The sequence below is a fragment of the Mustelus asterias genome, chromosome 26, assembly GCF_964213995.1.
Source record: "Mustelus asterias chromosome 26, sMusAst1.hap1.1, whole genome shotgun sequence".
NCBI classification, from domain to species: Eukaryota; Metazoa; Chordata; class Chondrichthyes; order Carcharhiniformes; family Triakidae; genus Mustelus; species Mustelus asterias.
Window position 1 is genome coordinate 38,896,999 of NC_135826.1, and position 22,757 is coordinate 38,919,755.

The window sequence follows — 22,757 nt, forward strand, 5'->3', positions numbered from 1 at the left end:
AGTGTTTAGACAGTTACATGGGTAAGATGGGTATAGAGGGATATGGGCCAAACGCGGGCAATTGGGATTAGCTTAGGGGTTTAAAAAAAAGGACAGCATGGATAAGTTGGGCCGAAGGGCCTGTTTCCATGCTGTAAACCTCTATGACTCTACTGTGAAAATCCCCTACTCACCACACTCCGGCACCTGCGCGGGTCCACGCGCGAGAGAAAGAGAGAGGGTCACATTCCATCCAATTCCAGGGTGGGGTAAATCACAGTGACATAAACAACAGCGACAGGATCCTGCAAAGTTCTTTATTAGATTTAGAAACAAAGAAATAAAGGATTTCAAATCAAAATTCTGATAACTCCCAGCTCAGCAAACATGGAGTAAGCGACTGTGCACCTGGACTCTACATCACAAATTTCACACGTTTCAGTGGGAGCGGCTGCCTATCCCAGTGACACCGGTGTTGGAGGCCAGAGGAAGCCACCCCCATCCCCACCCCCTGCAAAATACAGTCAGTTATTTGAGCTTCACAGGCTCACAGTGGAGAGGAGAGCTTCAGGCACGGATTGAGTGCATAACACTGGGATTTTCACCCTTGGTCTATGGATGGCCCCAGCCTCGGGGCCAGTGCACCATCTCTCAGGGGTCCACTTGCCCAGTCTGGTCAATCCCCCCTCCCTCAGGGTGGGCCATAGTTTCAGCTGGTCAGCAACAGGCTCAGCCCTCAGGGAACAGTCTGGTTTCTGCTGTTAGATATCCTTTTGGCAATGAAGGACATTGCATACCAAGTTCACACAGAAAGAGCCGCAGACTGGACATCTGACTGCAAATTATCCAAAATAAGGAGCAAGGGTAGAGGTTAGAACCTGTATTTACACTGCCCCCTCCCCACCCAGAGACCCTGGTCACACCTCTCCCAGCAGAAGAAACTACCAACCCAAAACTGCAGATTTTTCTCCTGAAGGTGCTGACTCTCACTGGGGTACAGGGTCCCCTTCCTCTCTTGAAGGTGCTGACTCTCCCTGAAGTTCACACCAGTGCCTCATGCCTGTATACATTGGCAGGCCACATGACGAAGCGTAGAATCACTGGGAATTTGGGAATCTGCTTCTTCCTATGTGCTGGATTTGAACTGAGTGGACAGGGAATCTCTCTGAATTAATACTCTGGCCTGGTCACCTTTTGTCCCCTTGAGTCACCACCTTCGACCCAGGAATTGAACACGAGGGGGAGTTGGGTTGATGGTAACAAAAGCACCGAGAGATTCCAGACAGTCTGAATATCAGAATTTCTCTGAAGGGGAATTAATCACCAACACAACTTTAAATTGAAAAGCACAACTCAGCTTTTCATTTCATTTTTGTGACTGATGGGACTAAAGGTGTCACTGCAGCAGAAATGAGGGTGACACAAGCAGGCCAGTCCCGGAGCGTCACATTACGGGAATCTGCCTCATCCCCAACTGCTAACTTCAGCTTTCAGCCCAGCTGGAACAGACCCGTTCAGCGGAAGGTCAGTAACGGGACATTCAGGCTGCAGATTTCTTTTGTTTATCAGACCAGCCCGATTTATTGAGTTAGCGGTTACGGAGGTTGCAAAAGGTTCACCCCGGAAAGAGAGCGCCCCACAGATCCGCCTCTCCCCCAGTGAGAGAGTTTACTCTGAGGCAGAGAGACGCAACTGAACCAGGAGATAGAAAACAATCCGGTTTGGAAATTCACGTGGGCATCTTCAGGAACAGGATCTGAACGGAAAGCTGTCTGGGGAGAGGGGGTTGCAGCTGGATCAAATGTCCCCCCCACCATTGACACATGGAGGGAAGAAAGGGGTAGACTATCAGGTAGAAAGTACCAGAGGCAAATCTTTATCAGCAAATTACATGGAGCGATGCAGCACCACCCCATAAATGTTTCACCATCAGTTTCAAAACAATGAGACAGCATCAGATACAAGGACAAGAATACAAACCAGTCCCTCCCCCCCCCCCCACCCCCAAAAACCAACTGCTCCTCTCCCCCTCCCAGCCAGGAAACACTTTATTCAGGAAGAGCAGTGTTGATACGACACGGGCTCCAAATACATTTACTGGGGGGACAGGGAGGGAGTGAGGATGAATATCATACTGTGGGCTTTCTCTTAGACCCAGAGCCAGGGCAGCCATTAGCCCCTGGGAGGGGGGTGGGGTGGGGAAGGGGATTGGCTGTTCACCCCTTCCCGCCTGGCATTGGTCATGATTCCTCATTTCCCGAGTCATCATCATCATCGTAGTAATCGCCATCACCATCTTCATCATCATCCATATCATCATCATACAAGTCGTCGTACAGCAAGTCCGAACTATTATCATGTGGGGGGGCTTTAGTCTTGACGCAGTATTCCGCCAGGGTTGTCGGGACCTTCACACCGTCCTTATCTGCTTCTGCCTTGGTGGCTAAAACCTGTTTTCTGAGAAAGACAAAAACAAACTTCCAGTTTTGGTGAAGTCTCGGACAAGCAAAGCTTTCACAGAATTTACAAACACAGAAACCGGTTTATTCAACCCCAGAAAACATCCTGCTCCACGTGAGAATCCTCGCACTCACTCTCTCTCCATCACCATCTCCCCTTTCAGTCTTTCTCCAACCTCAATGATTCACATCAACCACTCCCTCTGGGGGTGAACATCGCATTCTCCCCACTCTGGGTTAAGAGGTTTCTCCCGAATTCCTGACTGGATTTATTAGTGTCTATCTGATATTGGTGTTCTCTCTTTCTGGTCTCTCCCACTTGTGTCAACAACGCTGAGGTTTTTACATGATCCCTTTCAAAGCAAGAGTCAGATCATGCAGCAAGCTTCTCTCGGTTACTCTACAGAAAAGCTCCAACTGGATCAGTTTTCCCGATAATTTGTTCTGATATCATCCTCACAAATCCGAATCTCTCAAATGGAGGCCGAACATGCAGGATGCATTTTCATGCATTCTGGGAACGGAGCACACAGGATGGGCAACAGCAAAGCCCCCCTGCACCTGGTCAGAAAGGCAACACCAGGTGGGAGCTGACCAAAGCTGCTGTCTTTTGGAACAGGCATTTAATTGAACCCCCGCCCCCTCAAGTGGGTGTAAACCATCCTATGGCATTATTTCAAAAAGCAACAGGGGGAATTCTAGACAATCCCGCAATCTATAATAATAAAACACTGCCAATGCTGAAAATCTGAAATAAAAACAGAAAATGCTGGAAATACTCAGCAGCTCTGGCAGCAACTGAGGAGAGGGAAACAGAGTTAACTTTTCCAGTCTGTGACCCTCAATCAAACCAGAAGCATCAACTCCATTTGTCTGCACAGATGGCGCTAGCTATTTCAATGACCAACAGAACAAAGAACAGTACAGCACAGGAACAGGCCCTTCAGCCCCTCCAAGCCTGCGCCGATCATGATGCCTGCCTAAACTAAAACCGTACGCACTTACGGAGTCCGTATCCTTCCATTCCCATCCTATTCATGTATTCGTCTAGTTGCCCCTTAAATGCCGCTATCGTACCTGCTCCCACCACCTCCCCGGGCAGCGCGTTCCAGACATTCACCACCCTCTGTGCAAAATAAAAACCTGCCTCGCGCATCTCCTCTAAACTTTTCCCCATGCACCTTAAACCTATAATTCCTAGTAATTGACTCTTCTACCCTAGGAAAGAGCATCTGACTATCCACTCTGTCCATACCACTCAATCTTGTAGACTTCTGTCAGCTCACCCCTCAACTTCCGTCGTTCCAGTGAGAACAAACCAAGTTTCTCCAACCTCTCCTCATAGCTAATACCCTCCATACCAGGCAACATCCTGGTAAATCTTTTCTGTACCCTCTCCAAAGCATCCACATCCTTCTGGTAGTGTGACCAGAATATTCTAAAATGAGGCCTAACTAAGGTTCTGTGCAGCTGCAGCATGACCTGCCAATTTTTATACTCAATGCCCTGACCGATGAAGGCAAACATGCCGTATGCCTTCTTGATGACCTTCTCCACCTGCTTTGCCACTTTCAGTGATCGGTGGACATGTACACCCAGATCTCTCTGCCTGTCAATACTCCTAAGGGTTCTACCATTTACTGTATAATTCCTACATGCATTGGACCTTCCAAAATGCATTATCTCACTTGATCCGGATTAACCGCCATCTGTCATTTCTCTGTCCACGTCTGCAACCGGTCTATATCTTGCTGTATCCTTTGACAATCCTCTTCACTATCTGCAACTCCACCAATTTTTGTGTCACCTGCAAACTTACTAATCAGACCAGCTACATTTCCCTCCAAATTATTTATATATACTTTGAACAACAAAGGTCCCAGAACTGATCCCTGTGGAACACCGCTAGTCACAACCTTCCATTCAGAAAAGCACCCCCCTACTGCTACCCTCTGTCTTCTATGGCCAGCCAGTTCTCCTCTGATCCCATGTGACTTCACCTTTCGTACCAGTCTATCGTGAGGTACCTTGTCAAAGGCTTTACTGAAATCCATGTCGACAACATCCATTTCCTTTTCCTCATCTATCATCTTCGTCACTTGCTCGAAAAACTCAATCAAGTTAGTGAGGCACGACCTCCCCTTCACAAAACCATGCTGTCTGTCACTAATAAGTCCATTTGTTTCCAAATGTGAGTAAATCCTGTCCCGAAGAATCTTTTCCAATAATTTCTCTATCACTGATGCAAGGCTCACCGGCCTGTAATTACCTGGATTATCCCTGCTGCCCTTCTTAAAACAATGGAACAACATTGGCTATTCTCCAATCCTCTGGAACTTCACCCGTCGCCAATGAGGATACAAAGATTTTGATCTATTTCCTTTAATAATTGTCAGTTCATTTAAGCGATGGGTTTGTTGGCGTACAGCTCCTGGCCCCAGCAAAGGCACACACAGGACAGCAGTGGCCAGCATCCACCCATACAAAGGGCAGTGTAGAACAGCTAATGAGAATAACAACAACAAAAGGAAACCCAAAACTGGAGCGATGTTCCCAAAAGGAATAGGATTGACGGATGGGAATGGCAAGGGTGGGATTGGGATGACATGGGAAAGAGGGTTGAAATGAAGAAATTGATTAACTGCAGTCAAAAAGCAGGGGCAGTTAGTTATTAGATACAAATTATTCAAAAGAAAAAGGGGGCATTTTGCTCGTGCTGTTGGGAGAAGTTTAAACTAACTTGGCAGGGGGAGAGGACACAGACTGTTAGCAGAATAAGGACACAGAATCATATAGTACAATTCGGATGAGTTGAGGGCAATGATTGACATGTGGAAGCATAGTCGCCATCACAGAGACATGCTTAAAGGACACGATTGGCACCTCAACATTCCGGGATATGGAATCTTCAGGCGAGACGGGGGAGGGGGTAAAAGAGGAGGAGATATTGCATTATTAGTGAAGGAGGCAGTTGCTGCAGTGAGAGATGATATATTGAAGGGGGCATCAAATGAAGCTTTGTGGGGAGAGCTTAGGAATAAAAATGGGGCAGCTACATTGTTAGGTGTTTATTATAAACCCCCAGATAGTGAGGGAAATTGAGGAGCAGATAAGTGCACAATTCGCAGAGGGGTGCAAAATCATGAACAATTCAGTGATTTCCACGTTTCCATCATTTTTTAAAATTCATTTGTGGGACATGGGTGTCGCTGGCTGGCCAGCATTTATTGCCCATCCCTAGTTGCCCTGGAACTGAGTGGCTTGCGAGGCCATTTCAGAGGGCAGTTGAGAGTCAACCACATTGTAGTGCCTCTGGAGACACATGTAGGCCAGACCAGGTAAGGATGCAGATTTCCTTCCCTAAAGTACATTGGTTTCATGGTCATCAATAGATTCTTAATTCCAGATATTTTTTATTGAATCCAAATTCCACCATCTGCCGTGGTGGGATTCGAACCCGGGTCCCCAGAACATTAGCTGAGTTTCTGGATTAAAAGTCTAGCGACAATACCACGAGGTCATCGCCTCCCCACATTAACTGGGATGTACATCGTGTTTAAAGTTGGATGGAGTAGATTTCCTGAAATGTCTACAGGACGTTTTAAATCAAAATGCAGAGGGTCCAACAAGGAGGGGAGCTGCGCTGGACCCGATTCTGGGGAATTAAGCCAGATAGGTAGTTGAGGTGATGGTGGGGGAGCATTTTAGTGATAGTGATCACAACTCAGTACAATTTCAGCTTGTTATAGACAAGGAAACAGACAAGTTGCAAAAAAGACGTTTTAGACCATAAGACATCGGAGCAGAATTAGGCCACTCAGCCCATCGAGTCTGCTCCGCCATTCAATCATGGCTGATTTCTCATCCCCATTCTCCTGCCTTTTCCCCATGCTCCCTGATCCCCTTATCAATCAAGAACCTATCTCTGTCTTAAAGACACTCAATGACCCGGCCTCCACAGCCTTCTGCGGCAAAGAGTTCCACAGATTCACCACTCTCTGGCTGAATTCCTCCTCATCTGTGTGAAAGGATCGTCCCTTTAGCCGGAGTTTGTGCCCTCTGGTTCTAGTATGGACTAGGGGAAGAGTGGATTTTAGTAAAATAAGGCAGGATCTGGCCAATGTGGACAGGGAACAGCTACTAACAGGAAAATCTATAGAAGAGCAGTGGGGGGGCATTCAAAAAGGAAATGGGGAGGGTGTAAGTCCAACATGTTCCCTCGATGGTGATAGGTAGGAATAACAAGCCCCGAGAACCATGGATGACCAGAGACATTCAGGATATAATGAGGAGGAAAAGAAAGGCTTTTAAAAAGGTACAAGGCGAGCAAATCAGTGGAGGCATTAGTGAGGTATAGAAAGTGCAGGGTGGAGTTTAAGAAAGCAATCAGGAAAGCAAAGAGGGGACAGCTGGTAAAAGTAGGGAAAATCCCAAGATGTTCTCTAAATGGATCCGTGAGCTCACGCAAGCCAGTGGGAGAGAGACTGCAGCCAAAGTGAGGGTATCGGGAATTTGGAGCCGAGTGGGAATTCAGTGCTATGGGGAAAGAGGTGCTTATCTTCGGGAGAAGCAGAGAGGCGGATCTGCGAGGGAGACTCGAGGGCCAGTGATTGGCTGGTGACTGATGAGTAGATTTTCCTTTCTTTTTTTCTCTTGACATTGTAGTTGTAAGTTAACTTAAGGGTTAAGTCACGGCAGGAGATCCCAGACCCGTGGCATGCTCCTCTTGTGTAATGTGGGAATTTAGGGATTCTTCTGGTGTCCCTGGCTCCTTCACCTGTAAGAAGTGTGCCCAACTGAAGCTCCTGGTAGATACTTTGATGGCTCTGGAGCTGTGAATGGATTCACTTTGGAGCATCCACAATGCTGAGGAAGTTGTGGATAGCACGTTTAGTGAGTTGGTCACACCGCAGATAAAAGTTACTGAGGGGGATAGGGAATGGGTGACCACCAGACAGAGGAAGAGTAGGAAGGCAGTGCAGAGGTCCCCTGCGGTCATCTCCCTCCAAAACACATATACCATTTTGTATACTGTCGGGGAGATGGTTCACCAGGGGAAGGTGCCACCGTGGCTGGCTCTGCTGCACAGGAGGACAGGAAAGAGAGTGGCAGAGCGATAACGATAGGAGACTCAATTGGAAGGGGAATAGACAGGCGTTTCTATGGTTGCAAACGAGACTCCAGGGCGGTATGTTGCCTCCCTGGTGCAAGAGTCAAGGATGTCTCGGAGCGGCTGCAGGGCATTCTGGAGGGGGGAGGGTGAACAGCCAGCTGTCATGGTGCATATAGGCACCAACAATATAGGTAAAAAACGGGATGAGGTCCTACAAGCTGAATTTAGGGAGTTAGGAGTTAAACTAAAATGTAGGACCTCAAAAGTTAGTAATCTCAGGATTGCTCCCAGTGCCACGTGCTAGTCAGAGAGGAATGTCAGGATAGCTAAGATGAATACGTGGCTTGAGGGATGGTGCAAGAGGGAGGGATCAAATTCCTGGGACTTTGGAACCGGTTCTGGGGGAACTGGGACCAGTACAAATCAGATGGTCTGCACCTGGGCAGGACTGGAACGAATGTCCTAAGGGGAGTGTTTGCCAGTGCTGTTGGGGAGGGTTTAAACTAATGTGGCAGGGGGATGGGAACCGATGCAGGAAGTCAGAGGGAAGTAAAGCGGGGACGGAAACAAAAGACAGTAAAGGGAAAAGTGGAAGGCAGAGAAACCAAAGACAAAAACCAAAAAGGGCCACAGTACAGAGTACAGAGACTGTGGAGAGCTCAGTGAATGGGTCCAGTAAGGCTCAGAGAAATAAAACACAGGGAGAGTGTACAAAACATGACTGGACAGATGGTCTGAGAAAGCTGGGCAGAGAGAAAGGGAAGTCAAGATTAAACTGCATTTATTTCAATGCAAGAGGCCTGACAGGCAAGGCACTCAGGGCATGGATGGGTACATGGGACTGGGATATTACAGCAATTACTGAAACATGGCTAAGGGAGGGACAGGACTGGTAGCTCAATGTTCCAGGGTACAGATGTTATAGGAAAGATAGAACAGGAGGTAAGAGAGGAGAGGGAGTTGCGTTTTTGATCAGGGAAAACATCACAGAAGTGCTGAGAGGGGACATATCCGAGGGTTCACCCTCTGAGTCTGTATGGGTAGAACTGAGAAATTAGGGAGAGATCACTTTGATAGGATTATACTACAGGCCCCCAAATAGTCAGTGGAAAATTGAAGAGCAAACATGTAAGGAGATTACAGATAGCTCCAAGAAAAATAGGGTGGTAATAGTCGGGTATTTTAACTTTCCCAACATTGACTGGGACAGCCATAGTATTAGAGGGTTGCTACGAGAGGACACAGGTTTAAGGTGCTGGGGGGTAGGTACAGAGGAGATGTCAGGGGTAAGTTTTTCACTCAGAGGGTGGTGGGTGAGTGGAATCGGCTGACGTCGGTGGTGGTGGAGGCAAACTCGTTGGGGTCTTTTAAGAGACTTCTGGATGAGTACATGGGATTTAATGGGATTGAGGGCTATAGATAGGCCTAGAGGTGGGGATGTGATCGGCGCAACCTGTGGGCCGAAGGGCCTGTTTGTGCTGTGGCTTTCTATGTTCTATGTTCTAAGTGTATCTCCCAGGACGTTGTGGGAGGCGAGGGAGGAAATTGCGTGTCCCCTAGCAGAGATATTTGAATCATCGATAGTCACGGGTGAGGTGTCTGAAGATTGGAGGGTGGCAAATGTTGTGCCTTTGTTTAAGAAGGGCTGCAGGGAAAAGCCTGGTAACTACAGGCTGGTGAGCCTCACATCTGTAGTGAGTAAATTGTTAGAAGGTATTCTGAGAGACAGGATCTACAGGCATTTAGAGAGGCAAGAACTGATTAGGGACAGTCAGCATGGCTTTGAGAGTGGAAAACCATGTTTCAAGAATTTGATTGAATTTTTTGAGCGGGTAACCAAGAAGGTCAATGAGGGCAGTGCAGTCAACATTGTCTACATGGACTTTAGCAAGCCCTTTGACAAGGTACCACATAGTACGTTGTTGCGCAAGGTTAAATGTCTTGGGATCCAGGCTGAGGTAGCCAATTGGATACAAAATTGTCTTGACAACAGAGGGTGGTTATAGAGGGCTGTTTTTCAAACTGGAGGCCTGTGACCAGTGGTGTACCTCAGGGATTGGTGCTGGGCCCACTGTTATTGTCATATAAACAAACGATTTGGATGAGAATATAGGAGGCATGGTTAGTAAGTTTGTACGGTTGTAAGATTGGTCATTCGCGGACAGTGAAGGTTATCTCGGACTGCAACGGGATTTTGATCAATTGGGCCAGTGGGCCAATGAATGGCAGATGGAGTTTAATTTAGATAAATGCAAGGTGATACATTTTGGTCGATCGAATCGGGGCAGGACTTACTCAGTTAATGGTAGGGCTTTGCAGAGACTAAAGAACAAAGATCTAGGGGTACAGGTTCATAGCTCCTTGAAAGTGGAGTCAAAGGTGGAGAGTGGTGAAGAAGGCATTCGGCATGCTTGGTTTCATTGGTCAGAACATTGAATACAGGGGTTGGGATGTCTTGTTGAAGTTGTACAAGACATTAGTACGGCCACACTTAGAATACTGTGTACAGTTCTGGTCACCCTATTATAGAAAGGATATTATTAAACTAGAAAAAGTGCAGAAAAGATTTACTAGCATGCTACCGGGACTTGATGGTTTGAATTATAAGGAGAGGCTGAATAGACTGGGACTTTATTCCCTGGAGCTTAGGAGTGATCTTATAGAGGCCTATCAAATAATGAGGGGCATAGATCAGCTAGATAGTCAATATCTTTTCCCAAAGGCAGGGGAGTCTAAAACTAGAGAGCATAGGTTTAAGGTGAGAGGTGAGAGATACAAAAGTGTCCAGAGGGGCAATTTTTTCACACAGAGGGTGGTGAGTGTCTGGAACAAGCTGCCAGAGGTAGTAGTAGAGGCAGGTACAATTTTGTCTTATAAAAAGCGTTTAGACAGTTACATGGGTAAGATGGGTATTGAGGGATATGGGCCAAATGCGGGCAACTGGGAAAAGCTCAGTGGTAAAAACGGCAACATGGACAAGCTGGGCCGAAGGGCCTGTTTCCATGCTGTAAACCTACATGACTAAGTCCATCAATGGGAAGAGGATAACCAGGGAAAGAGTGGGGCCCCTTCGGAGCCAAGGAGGTGATCTGTGGGTGGAGCCAGAGGACATTGGTAGAGTGTTGAATGAATACTTCACATCTGTCTTCACCCAAGAGAATGAGGACGATGGTGTGGAATTCAGGCAAAGAGAGGCTGAGAGGTTCATGAGCAAATTGACGCAAGGAAGGACAAGGTATTGGAGTTGTTGGCAGCCTTAAAAGTGGATAAATCTCTAGGTCCGGGATGAATTGTGTCCCATGTTGCTGTGGGAGGCAAGGTTGGAGATTGCAGGGGCTCTGACCCAAATTTTCAATTGTTCTCTGGCCATGGGGGAGGTCACAGTAAGAAGTTTAACAACACCAGGTTAAAGTCCAACAGGTTTATTTGGTAGCAAAAGCCACACAAGCTTTCAGAGCTCCAAGCCCCTTCTTCACCTGAATTTTTCTCCCGCAGTATGAGTTAGTTTTGATTCTGTTAACTCTTTGGTGAAAGAATAAACAGGAATCATTGAAATTCCACTAACGGTACTCACTGGGTATTAAAAAGCAGACAGACTATGAGCGTATTATTACTGGATCTTCCTGTGCCCAATCCGCTCACTCCCGATATTACTCCACTAGCAAAGTCCTATTGCTTCCATCAGATTATTACCAACTCCTCCACCCCAACCTCAGCCCCATGTTCGGAAGGTCAGTGTCATTTTGTCCTGAAATACACCCACATCGGAATAAGGGACATGTTCAGGAAGCAGCTGGACAGAACAGAGGGGCTGAAAGGTTTCCTCTGTTCCCGTGGGATCGCCATCACTGGGAAAGGGACTGCAGGAAGCAGCAATCTGCAGCCCCTGTGCAACATCCGCATGCCCCAACTGAACAACGACCTCCAGCACCGCAAGCACCAGAGGAGGCCATTCAGCCCAGTAAGTCTGTCCCACTATTCAATCAAATCATTGTTGAGTATCAGAACATTACCCACCTTGATTTGACCAGTGTCCGCAGTGGCTCAGTGTCCGCAGTGGCTCAGTGTCCGCACTCTCATATCTAAGTCACAATGTTAACCAGCCGCCAATAGTCGACTCTCCCTCACTGACCGTGCCACGAATAACAATTGTCCCAACACTGACCCCTGAGACACACCAACAGTCTCAGGCCTCCAACCCGAGAAACAACCTTCACCCTCTGCTCCCTACCATCGAGCCAATTTTGAATCCAATTTACTGGCTCTCCCTGGATCCCATGCGACCTAACCTTCCAGACGAGCCTGCCATGCGGCACCTTGTCAAAGGCCTTGAAGGAGAGCATTCCATCTGCCTTCTTTACAACCGTGTCTACTTGAACTGCTGTCTTTAGGGACCCGTGTACTTGTACACCAAGATCTCTCGCTGTATCCACCCCTCTTAGTATATAACCGTTTGACCTCCCAACATGCATTATCTCACACTTGTGTCAAAATCCATCTGCCACTTTACCGTCCACTGCACCATCCCATCAATTATGGTTTTGGAGATTATAGCTATCACCCACACTATCCACTACATGCCAATCTTTGTGTCGTCTGCAAATTTCCCAATTGTGCCCCCCCCCCACATTCACATCCAAATCGTTAATATACAAAACAGCAGGGCCCCACAATGAGCCCTGTGGAAGCCCACTTGAAACAGCTTTCCATTCGCAAGGGCGCCATCGACCGTTACCCTTTGTTTCCTGTTACTGCGCCAACTTTGGATCCAATTCACCACATTACCCTGCGTCCCATGGGTTTTATTTTTCTGGCCAATCCGCCATGTGGGACCTGGTCAAACGCTGAGCTAAAATCCATGCAGACAATGCAAAAAGTGTACTTTTGATCCCATTCTCAGCAGTTTGGAAGCAACCAGGTTTTTATTGCAATGAGCCCGAGTGAATGAGCTGATGTCCTTTTATTGTTGCTGGAGTCATATTTGTTTATTCCAGCTGTTGTTTATTCTTAATCTGGGTCTAACGCAGTGTCCTGGGGTTTTATAACCTTTCTGAATTGTCTGGTTTGTCGTTCCTTCATGGCGAAATCCAGAGTTACTTCATTTTGGTTCGGTAGAAGCTGCTTGGAATGCAGACTGAAAAACAGTGTTTCTGTCTCTCTCTCTGGGATTGGAAATTTAGCTCTTGGTGGCTGGCTAGTGAGTAACTAGAGGAAAGGACTGCCTCTGTCTCTCAAAGTGGGACGAAGGTTCCAGGGTTCCACAGGTTCTCAGCATTTTCGTCTCAACATCCAAAGGAGTAAACCGCAGAGGGGGCTGGAAAGCCATTAGATCCAGCATCAGGTGAGCATACTTGCTTTCTGTGCTAAACCTAGGACGGGTGTATGTTTGCAAGAATGTTTGTTTGGTTGGAAAGATATTTAATGGTTAAGGTTTATACAATATCATGGTTGGTTTTTTTTTTACTTGTTTGTAAGTTATTGCTAATTTTCTGTGTGTTAACTGTATTCTTAAATAAACGTTGTTTGATAAAAGCTCCCTAGTGGGTCATTTGAATCATTCCTGAAGTGAAACATTTTATTCTTACCCCAGCCAAATTTAAAGCGCAAAACTTACGGCCTAGGCTGACTTCATAAAATACCTTGGAGTTTCTGACCTGGATTATAACAATATCCACTGCACTACCCTCATCAATCCTTCTTATCACTTCCTCAAAGTATTCAATCAGCTTTGTGAGGCAAGACCTTCCTTTAACAAATCCATGCTGACCTTCCCTGACCAGTCCATGCCTTTTTATGCGACAGTTAATCCTATTTCTCAGGATTGATTCTACTAATTTGCCCACCACTGATGCAAGACTAACCGGCCTACAATTGTTTGGCATTTCCTTCAATCCCTTTTTAAACAATGGAGCTACATTTGCATTTCTCCAGTCCTTCGGTACCTCCCCTATATCTAGTGAGGATTGGAAAATCACCCTCAGAGCCTCTGCTCTCTCCTACCTGACCTTCAGCAGCCTCGGAAACAATTCATCTGGTCCTGGCAACTTATCAACTTCCAAGGATTCCAACCCTTTGGGTATTCCCTCTCTCTTTATGATTATCCTATCCAATACCTCTGTGTTCCTGCTGGAATACTAAATCTGCATCAACCCTTTCCTTTGTAAGCATGGAGACAAAATATTCATTTAAAACCCTTCTCACAGTCTCTGCATCGACACACAAGTTCCTTTCTTCATCTCTAATAGGTTCCACATTATCCTTAACCTTTTACCATTAATTTATTGGTAAAATCTCTTTGGGTTTTCTTTAACTTTACTTGCTAATATTTTTTCATGCCCTGATTTCCTTATTTACTTTGTCCCTGCACTTCCTATATTCACCTCGGCAATCTGCAATGCTTAGTTCCTTGTGCCTACTGTACACTTTTTTTTCTGTTTGATCTTTCCCTGTATTCCTCTAGACAACCAGGGGGGTCTAGATTTGGCAGTACCACTCTTATTTTTGGAGGGGACATGCCAACTTTGTACATTTAGGGTCTCACTTTTTAGTGCTTCCCACTGGTTTTCCACTGATTTATCCCCTAGCAGTGCTGTCCAGTCCACCTCGGCCAAGTCCCTTCTCATTCCTGCAGAATCTGAAAACTTTTATTCCTGTTTTATCTCTGTCCTTTTCCATTAAAATGCTAAAACTGGTACAGGAGGCAGTAAAGGCGGCAAATGGTATGTTGGCCTTCATAGCGAGAGGATTTGAGTATAGGGATAGGGATGTTTTGCTGCAATTGTACAGGGTGTTGGTGAGGCCACACCTGGAGTATTGTGCGCAGTTTTGGTGTCCTTATCTGAGGAAGGATGTCCTTGCCGTAGAAAAAGTACAGCAAATGTTTACTAGGCTGATTTCTAGGATGGCCAGTCTGTCACATGAGGAGAGACCAAGTTGGTTAGGATTATATTCACTGGAGTTTAGAAGAGTGAGAGGGAATCTCATAGAAACTTATAAAATTCTAACAGGGTTAGACAGGGTAGATTCAGAAAGAATGTTCCCAATGGTGGGGGAGTCCAAAACTAGTGGTTATAGTTTGAGGATAAGGGGGTAAACCTTTTAGAAGTGAGGTGAGGAGAAATGTCTTCACCCAGAGGGTGGTGAATGTGTGGAGTTCACTCCCACAGAAAGTAGCTGTGGCCAAAACGCTGTGTGATTTCAAGAAGAAATTAAAAACATAGAAACATACAAAAACTACAGCACAAAAACAGACCCTTCAGCCCCACAAGTTGTGCCGAACATATCCCTACCTTTTAGGCCTACCTATAACCCTCCATCCTATTAAGTCACATGTACTCATCCAGGAGTCTCTTAAAAGACCCTATTGAGTTTGCCTCCACCACCACTGACGGCAGCCGATTCCACTCGTCCACCACCCTCTGACTGAAAGACTTACACCTAACATTTCCCCTGTACCTACCCCCCAGCACCATAAACCTGTGTCCTCTCGTAGCAGCCATTTCCACCCTGGGAAAAAGCCTCTGAGAGTCCACCCGATCTATGCCTCTCAACATCATATATACCTATATTAGGTCTCCTCTCATCCTACGTCTCTCCAAGGAGAAAAGACCGAGCTCCCTCAGCCTATCCTCATAAGGCATGCCACTCAATCCAGGCAACATCCTTGTAAATCTCCTCTGCACCCTTTCAATCTTTTCCACATCCTTCCTCTAAAGAGGAGACCAGAACTGAGCACAGTACTCCAAGTGGAGTCTGACGAGGGTCTTATATAGCTGCGTCATCATCCCCAGACTCCTAAACTCAATCCCTCGATTGATAAAGGCCAGCACACCATATGCCTTCTTAACCACCTCCTCCACCTGCGGGGCCGATTTTAGAGTCCTATGGACCCGGACCCCAAGGTCCTTCTGATCCTCTACAGTACTAAGAGTCTTTCCCTTTATATTGTACTCCTTCATCCCATTTGACCTGCCAAAATGGACCAATATGCATTTATCTGGGTTGAAGTCCATCTGCCACTTCTCCACCCAGTCTTGCATCCTATCTATGTCCCTCTGTAACTTCTGACATCCCTCCAGACTATCCACAACCCCACCAAGCTTCGTGTCATCAGCAAACTTACCAACCCATCCCTCCACTTCCTCATCCAGGTCATTTATGAAAATGACAAACAGCAAGGGTCCCAGAACAGATCCCTGGGGCACACCACTGGTGACCGACTTCCATTTAGAAAAAGACCCATCTATACCCACTCTCTGCCTCCTTTGGGCAAGCCAGTTCTGGATCCCCAGGGCAGCAGCACCTTGGATCCCATGCCCTCTCACTTTTTCTAGAAGCCTTGCATGGGGGACCTTATCGAACACCTTGCTAAAATCCACATAAACCACATCTACCGCTTTCCCTTTGTCAATGTGTTTAGTCACATTTTCTAAGAACTCCACCAGGCTCGTAAGGCACGATCTGCCTTTGACAAAGCCATGCTGAGTATTCTTGAGCATACTAAACCTCTCTAAATGCTCATAAATCTCGTCCCTCAGGATCTTCTCCATCAGCTTACCAACCACTGAGGTTAGACTCACCGGTCGGTAATTTCCTGGGCTATCCCTATTCCCCTTCTTGGAAATAGGAACCACATCCGCAATCCTCCGGCACCTCTCCCGTCTCCATCGACGATATTGGTTTATATATAGAATTGCATCTCCTCACGTTGGGTGTGTCAGTAATTGGTTAAAAACATTTGACAGGACACATTGCTTGGGTTTTTCTCCCTCAGTGCCCTGTGTATTGTTTGAATCCCAGTTGATATCGGGATAGTTAAAGTCTCCCACTATTATTGCCCTCTTGTTCTCACAGACAGAGATTTGATTTCATGTTTGTTCTTCTATCTCCCTTTCACTATTTGGGGGTGTGGAATAAACTCCCAGTGGTGTGACTGCCCCTTTATTATTTCTAAACTCATCTCGTCTGTTGACCCATTCAGTGTGTCATCCCTTCCCTCAACTGGAGTTGATTCTTTAACCATAGTGCTACACTCCCTCCTTTTATCTCCCACTCTATTGTGTCTGAAGACTCTACATCCAGGGATACTGAGCTGACAATTTTGCTCCTCCTTTAGCCAGGTTTCCGTTACAGCAATGACATTATGCTGCCAAGTGTCTACCCGTGCCCTTAACTTATCTACCTTGTCTGTAATACTTCTTGCAATGAAGTATAGACAATTTTAACTTCTTTCCTATTCCAGTATTTCACTGTGACTCTGGCAGTTTAACAGCTTCTTGTCCTTTAACTTGTTTCAGCCAGAACCTTGGCTCGTTCTTGTTTGATTTGATTCATTGTCACGGATTGGGATACAGTGAAAAGTAAAGTATTGTTTCTAGCATGCTATACGGACAAAGCAGACTGTTCATACAGTACAGAGGGGAAAAGGAAAGGAGAGAGTGCAGAATGTAGTGTTACAGTCATAGCTAGGGTGTAGAGAAAGATCAACTTAATGTGAGGTAGGTCCATTCAAAAGTCTGACAGCGGCAGAGAAGAAGCTGTTCTTGAGTCGGTTGGTACGTGACCTCAGACTTGTGTATCTTTTTCCCGAAGGAAGAAGGTGGAAGAGAGAATGTCCGGGTTTTGTGGGGTCCTATTATGCTGGCTGCTTTGCCGAGGCAGCAGGAAGTGTAGACAGAGTCAATGGATGGGAGGCTGGTCGAGTGACAGAGTGCCCGAGTGGCAATACATATTGGCCAAGTATTCGTGGCTCTCCATTCCCAACGGTGGGAAGCTTTTCCCCAGGTCGGTGGTGACGTTCACGAGGGGTCATAGGTTCAAGGTGAAGGGAGGGGGGAGGTTTAACACAGATATCAGAAGGACATATTTTACACAGAGGGTGGTGGGGGGTCTGGAATGCGCTGCCAGGCAAGGTGGTGGAGGCAGACACACTGGGAACGTTTAAGACTTATCTAGATAGCCATATGAATGGAGGGGGAATGGAGGGATACAAAAGAATGGTCTAGTTTGGACCAGGGAGCGGCACGGGCTTGGAGGGCCGAAGGGCCTGTTCCTGTGCTGTATTGTTCTTTGTTCTTTGTTCTATTTCCAAACTACACGGGGCACTGCGACAGAGCAGGACAGAGGTCAAATTCTATTCTTCAAACCTACCCCGATATCTGCAACCCTCCAATTTCTGCTGCTGCCCAGACACTGGTGTAGAACAGGGGCGATAGTCAACAGAGGCTAAACTCACCTAATAATCTCTGCATACTCTCGGTCCTTTCCTTTACTGTCTCGCCATTTTCGGAACATCACTGAAGCATCCACATTGGCAGGAGAGAAAGTGTTTGGTTCGTTCAGCAGGGAGATGACACTGAGAAGAATTGTTCTGCATTGGAAACAGGGAACAGAGTTACGGCCTTGGGGTGACAAGAGTGAAGGCATGCGTGCACGGGCCGAGAGGGGGGGGGGGGGGCCGGGAAGGGGGGGGCAGAGGGGGGGGGGGGGGGGCAGAGGGGGGGGGGGGGGCAGAGGGGGGGGGGGCAGAGGGGGGGGGGGGGCAGAGGGGGGGGGGCAGAGGGGGGGGGGGCAGAGGGGGGGGGGGGCAGAGGGGGGGGGGGGGGGGCAGAGGGGGGGGGGGGGCAGAGGGGGGGGGGGGCAGAGGGGGGGGGGGGCAGAGGGGGGGGGGGGGGCAGAGGGGGGGGGGGCAGAGGGGGGGGGGGCAGAGGGGGGGGGGGGCAGAGGGGGGGGGCAGAGGGGGGGGGCAGAGGGGGGGGGGGCAGAGGGGGGGGGGCAGAGGGGGGGGGGCAGAGGGGGGGGGGCAGAGGGGGGGGCAGAGGGGGGGGGGGCAGAGGGGGGGGGCAGAGGGGGGGGGGCAGAGGGGGGGGGCAGAGGGGGGGGCAGAGGGGGGGGGGCAGAGGGGGGGGGGCAGAGGGGGGGGGGGCAGAGGGGGGGGGGGCAGAGGGGGGGGGGCAGAGGGGGGGGGGGCAGAGGGGGGGGGGCAGAGGGGGGGGGGGCAGAGGGGGGGGGGGCAGAGGGGGGGGGCAGAGGGGGGGGCAGAGGGGGGGGGCAGAGGGGGGGGGGCAGAGGGGGGGGGGCAGAGGGGGGGGGGGCAGAGGGGGGGGGGGCAGAGGGGGGGGGGCAGAGGGGGGGGGCAGAGGGGGGGGCAGAGGGGGGGGGCAGAGGGGGGGGGGGCAGAGGGGGGGGGGCAGAGGGGGGGGGGCAGAGGGGGGGGGGCAGAGGGGGGGGGGCAGAGGGGGGGGGCAGAGGGGGGGGGCAGAGGGGGGGGGCAGAGGGGGGGGGGGCAGAGGGGGGGGGCAGAGGGGGGGGGCAGAGGGGGGGGGCAGAGGGGGGGGGCAGAGGGGGGGGGCAGAGGGGGGGGGCAGAGGGGGGGGGCAGAGGGGGGGGGCAGAGGGGGGGGGCAGAGGGGGGGGGCAGAGGGGGGGGCAGAGGGGGGGGGCAGAGGGGGGGGCAGAGGGGGGGGGGCAGAGGGGGGGGGCAGAGGGGGGGGCAGAGGGGGGGGGCAGAGGGGGGGGGCAGAGGGGGGGGGCAGAGGGGGGGGGCAGAGGGGGGGGCAGAGGGGGGGGGCAGAGGGGGGGGCAGAGGGGGGGGGCAGAGGGGGGGGGCAGAGGGGGGGGCAGAGGGGGGGGGGCAGAGGGGGGGGGGCAGAGGGGGGGGGCAGAGGGGGGGGGGCAGAGGGGGGGGGGCAGAGGGGGGGGGGCAGAGGGGGGGGGCAGAGGGGGGGGCAGAGGGGGGGGGGCAGAGGGGGGGGGGGCAGAGGGGGGGGGGGCAGAGGGGGGGGGGGGGCAGAGGGGGGGGGGGCAGAGGGGGGGCAGAGGGGGGGGGGCAGAGGGGGGGGGGGCAGAGGGGGGAGGGGCAGAGGGGGGGGGGGCAGAGGGGGGGGGGGCAGAGGGGGGGGGGGGGCAGAGGGGGGGGGGGCAGAGGGGGGGGGGGGCAGAGGGGGGGGGGGGCAGAGGGGGGGGGGGCAGAGGGGGGGGGGGGCAGAGGGGGGGGGGGGCAGAGGGGGGGGGGGGCAGAGGGGGGGGGGGGCAGAGGGGGGGGGGGGCAGAGGGGGGGGGGGCAGAGGGGGGGGGGGCAGAGGGGGGGGGGGGCAGAGGGGGGGGGGGCAGAGGGGGGGGGGGCAGAGGGGGGGGGGCAGAGGGGGGGGGGGGGCAGAGGGGGGGGGGGCAGAGGGGGGGGGGGGGCAGAGGGGGGGGGGGCAGAGGGGGGGGGGGCAGAGGGGGGGGGGCAGAGGGGGGGGGGCAGAGGGGGGGGGCAGAGGGGGGGGGGGCAGAGGGGGGGGGGGCAGAGGGGGGGGGGGCAGAGGGGGGGGGGGGCAGAGGGGGGGGGGCAGAGGGGGGGGGGGCAGAGGGGGGGGGGCAGAGAGGCAGGGGGGGGGCAGAGGGGGGGGGGGGCAGAGGGGGGGGGGCAGAGGGGGGGGGGCAGAGGGGGGGGGGCAGAGGGGGGGGGGCAGAGGGGGGGGGGCAGAGGGGGGGGGGCAGAGGGGGGGGGGGCAGAGGGGGGGGGGCAGAGGGGGGGGGGCAGAGGGGGGGGGGCAGAGGGGGGGGGGGGCAGAGGGGGGGGGGGCAGAGGGGGGGGGGGGCAGAGGGGGGGGGGGGCAGAGGGGGGGGGGGGCAGAGGGGGGGGGGGGCAGAGGGGGGGGGGGCAGGGGGGGGGGGGGGCAGAGGGGGGGGGGGCAGAGGGGGGGGGGGGCAGAGGGGGGGGGGGGGGCAGAGGGGGGGGGGGGCAGAGGGGGGGGGGGGCAGAGGGGGGGGGGGCAGAGGGGGGGGGGGGCAGAGGGGGGGGGGGGGCAGAGGGGGGGCAGGGGGGGCAGAGGGGGGGGGGGGCAGAGGGGGGGGGGGGCAGAGGGGGGGGGGGCAGAGGGGGGGGGGGGCAGAGGGGGGGGGGGCAGAGGGGGAGGGGGGGGGCAGAGGGGGGGGGGGCAGAGGGGGGGGGGCAGAGGGGGGGGGGCAGAGGGGGGGGGGGGGGGCAGAGGGGGGGGGGCAGAGGGGGGGGGGCAGAGGGGGGGGGCAGAGAGGGGGGGGGGCAGAGGGGGGGGGGGGGGCAGAGGGGGGGGGGCAGGGGGGGGGGGCAGAGGGGGGGGGCAGAGGGGGGGGGGCAGAGGGGGGGGGCAGAGGGGGGGGGCAGAGGGGGGGGGCAGAGGGGGGGGGCAGAGGGGGGGGGCAGAGGGGGGGGGCAGAGGGGGGGGGCAGAGGGGGGGGCAGAGGGGGGGGCAGAGGGGGGGGGCAGAGGGGGGGGGCAGAGGGGGGGGGCAGAGGGGGGGTGCAGAGGGGGGGTGCAGAGGGGGGGTGCAGAGGGGGGGTGCAGAGGGGGGGTGCAGAGGGGGGGGGGCAGAGGGGGGGGGCAGAGGGGGGGGGCAGAGGGGGGGGCAGAGGGGGGGGGCAGAGGGGGGGGGCAGAGGGGGGGGGGCAGAGGGGGGGGGGCAGGGGGGGGGGGGCAGAGGGGGGGGGGCAGAGGGGGGGGGGCAGGGGGGGGGGCAGGAGGGGGGGGGGGGCAGAGGGGGGGGCAGAGGGGGGGGGGGCAGAGGGGGGGGGCAGAGGGGGGGGGGGCAGAGGGGGGGGGCAGGGCAGAGGGGGGGGCAGAGGGGGGGGGGCAGAGGGGGGGGGGCAGAGGGGGGGGGCAGAGGGGGGGGGGGGCAGAGGGGGGGGGCAGAGGGGGGGGGGGCAGAGGGGGGGGGGCAGAGGGGGGGGGGCAGAGGGGGGGGGGCAGAGGGGGGGGGGGCAGAGGGGGGGGGGCAGAGGGGGGGGGGGCAGGGGGGGGGCAGAGGGGGGGGGCAGAGGGGGGGGGGCAGAGGGGGGGGGGCAGAGGGGGGGGGGGCAGAGGGGGGGGGCAGAGGGGGGGGGGCAGAGGGGGGGGGGGGCAGAGGGGGGGGGGCAGAGGGGGGGGGGGCAGAGGGGGGGGGCAGGGGGGGGGGGCGGAGGGGGGGGGGCAGAGGGGGGGGGGCAGAGGGGGGGGGCAGAGGGGGGGGGCAGAGGGGGGGGGCAGAGGGGGGGGGCAGAGGGGGGGGGGCAGAGGGGGGGGGGCAGAGGGGGGGGGCAGAGGGGGGGGGGGGCAGAGGGGGGGGGCAGAGGGGGGGGGCAGAGGGGGGGGCAGAGGGGGGGGGGCAGAGGGGGGGGGCAGAGGGGGGGGGCAGAGGGGGGGGCAGAGGGGGGGGCAGAGGGGGGGGCAGAGGGGGGGGCAGAGGGGGGGGGCAGAGGGGGGGGGCAGAGGGGGGGGCAGAGGGGGGGGGGCAGAGGGGGGGGGGCAGAGGGGGGGGGGCAGAGGGGGGGGGGCAGAGGGGGGGGGGGCAGAGGGGGGGGGGGCAGAGGGGGGGGGGGCAGAGGGGGGGGGGGCAGAGGGGGGGGGGCAGAGGGGGGGGCAGAGGGGGGGGGCAGAGGGGGGGGGCAGAGGGGGGGGGCAGAGGGGGGGGCAGAGGGGGGGGGGCAGAGGGGGGGGGCAGAGGGGGGGGGCAGAGGGGGGGGGGCAGAGGGGGGGGGCAGAGGGGGGGGGGCAGAGGGGGGGGGGGCAGGAGGGGGGGGGGGGCAGAGGGGGGGGGGGCAGAGGGGGGGGGGGCAGAGGGGGGGGGGGCAGAGGGGGGGGGGCAGAGGGGGGGGGGGCAGAGGGGGGGGGGGCAGGGGGGGGGGGCAGAGGGGGGGGGGGCAGAGGGGGGGGGGGCAGAGGGGGGGGGGGCAGAGGGGGGGGGGGCAGAGGGGGGGGGGGGCAGAGGGGGGGGGGCAGAGGGGGGGGGGCAGAGGGGGGGGGCAGAGGGGGGGGCAGAGGGGGGGGGCAGAGGGGGGGGCAGAGGGGGGGCAGAGGGTGGGGGCAGAGGGGGGGGGCAGAGGGGGGGGGCAGAGGGGGGGGGCAGAGGGGGGGGGGGCAGAGGGGGGGGGCAGAGGGGGGGGGCAGAGGGGGGGGGCAGAGGGGGGGGGCAGAGGGGGGGGGCAGAGGGGGGGGCAGAGGGGGGGGCAGAGGGGAGGGTCAGGGGGGGGCAGAGAGTGGGGGCACGGGCCTGACTGGGGCAGAGTGGGGGCACGGGCCTGACTGGGGCAGAGTGGGGGCGCGTGGGCATGACTGGGGCAGAGAGGGGGCGCGTGGGAGTGACTGGGGAGAGGGGGGCGCACGGGTGTGAGAGAGGTAGAGAGGGCGCGTGCAGGCGTGGAACGAAAAGAACGAGGAGCAGAGAGGGTGGGCGCCAGACAGAGGCAAAGTGGGCACGCACACGCGCA

The 22,757-nt window shown here is 54.7% G+C and overlaps 1 protein-coding gene across 1 annotated transcript in view; it reads right to left on the reverse strand.

Annotated features, from left to right (window-relative positions):
- Positions 1-282: 282 nt before the first annotated feature.
- The window catches only part of LOC144479704 (ubiquitin-conjugating enzyme E2 R2-like), a 23,085-nt gene continuing 610 nt past the window's right edge, over positions 283-22,757 (reverse strand). The window contains exons 2-3 of the mRNA XM_078198734.1: positions 17,786-17,920; positions 283-2,436 (exon numbers count right to left, since the gene is read on the reverse strand). Of these exons, the coding sequence (XP_078054860.1) occupies positions 2,220-2,436; positions 17,786-17,920 (352 nt within the window). The 3' untranslated portion in view covers positions 283-2,219. The remainder of the gene's footprint in view (positions 2,437-17,785; positions 17,921-22,757) is intronic.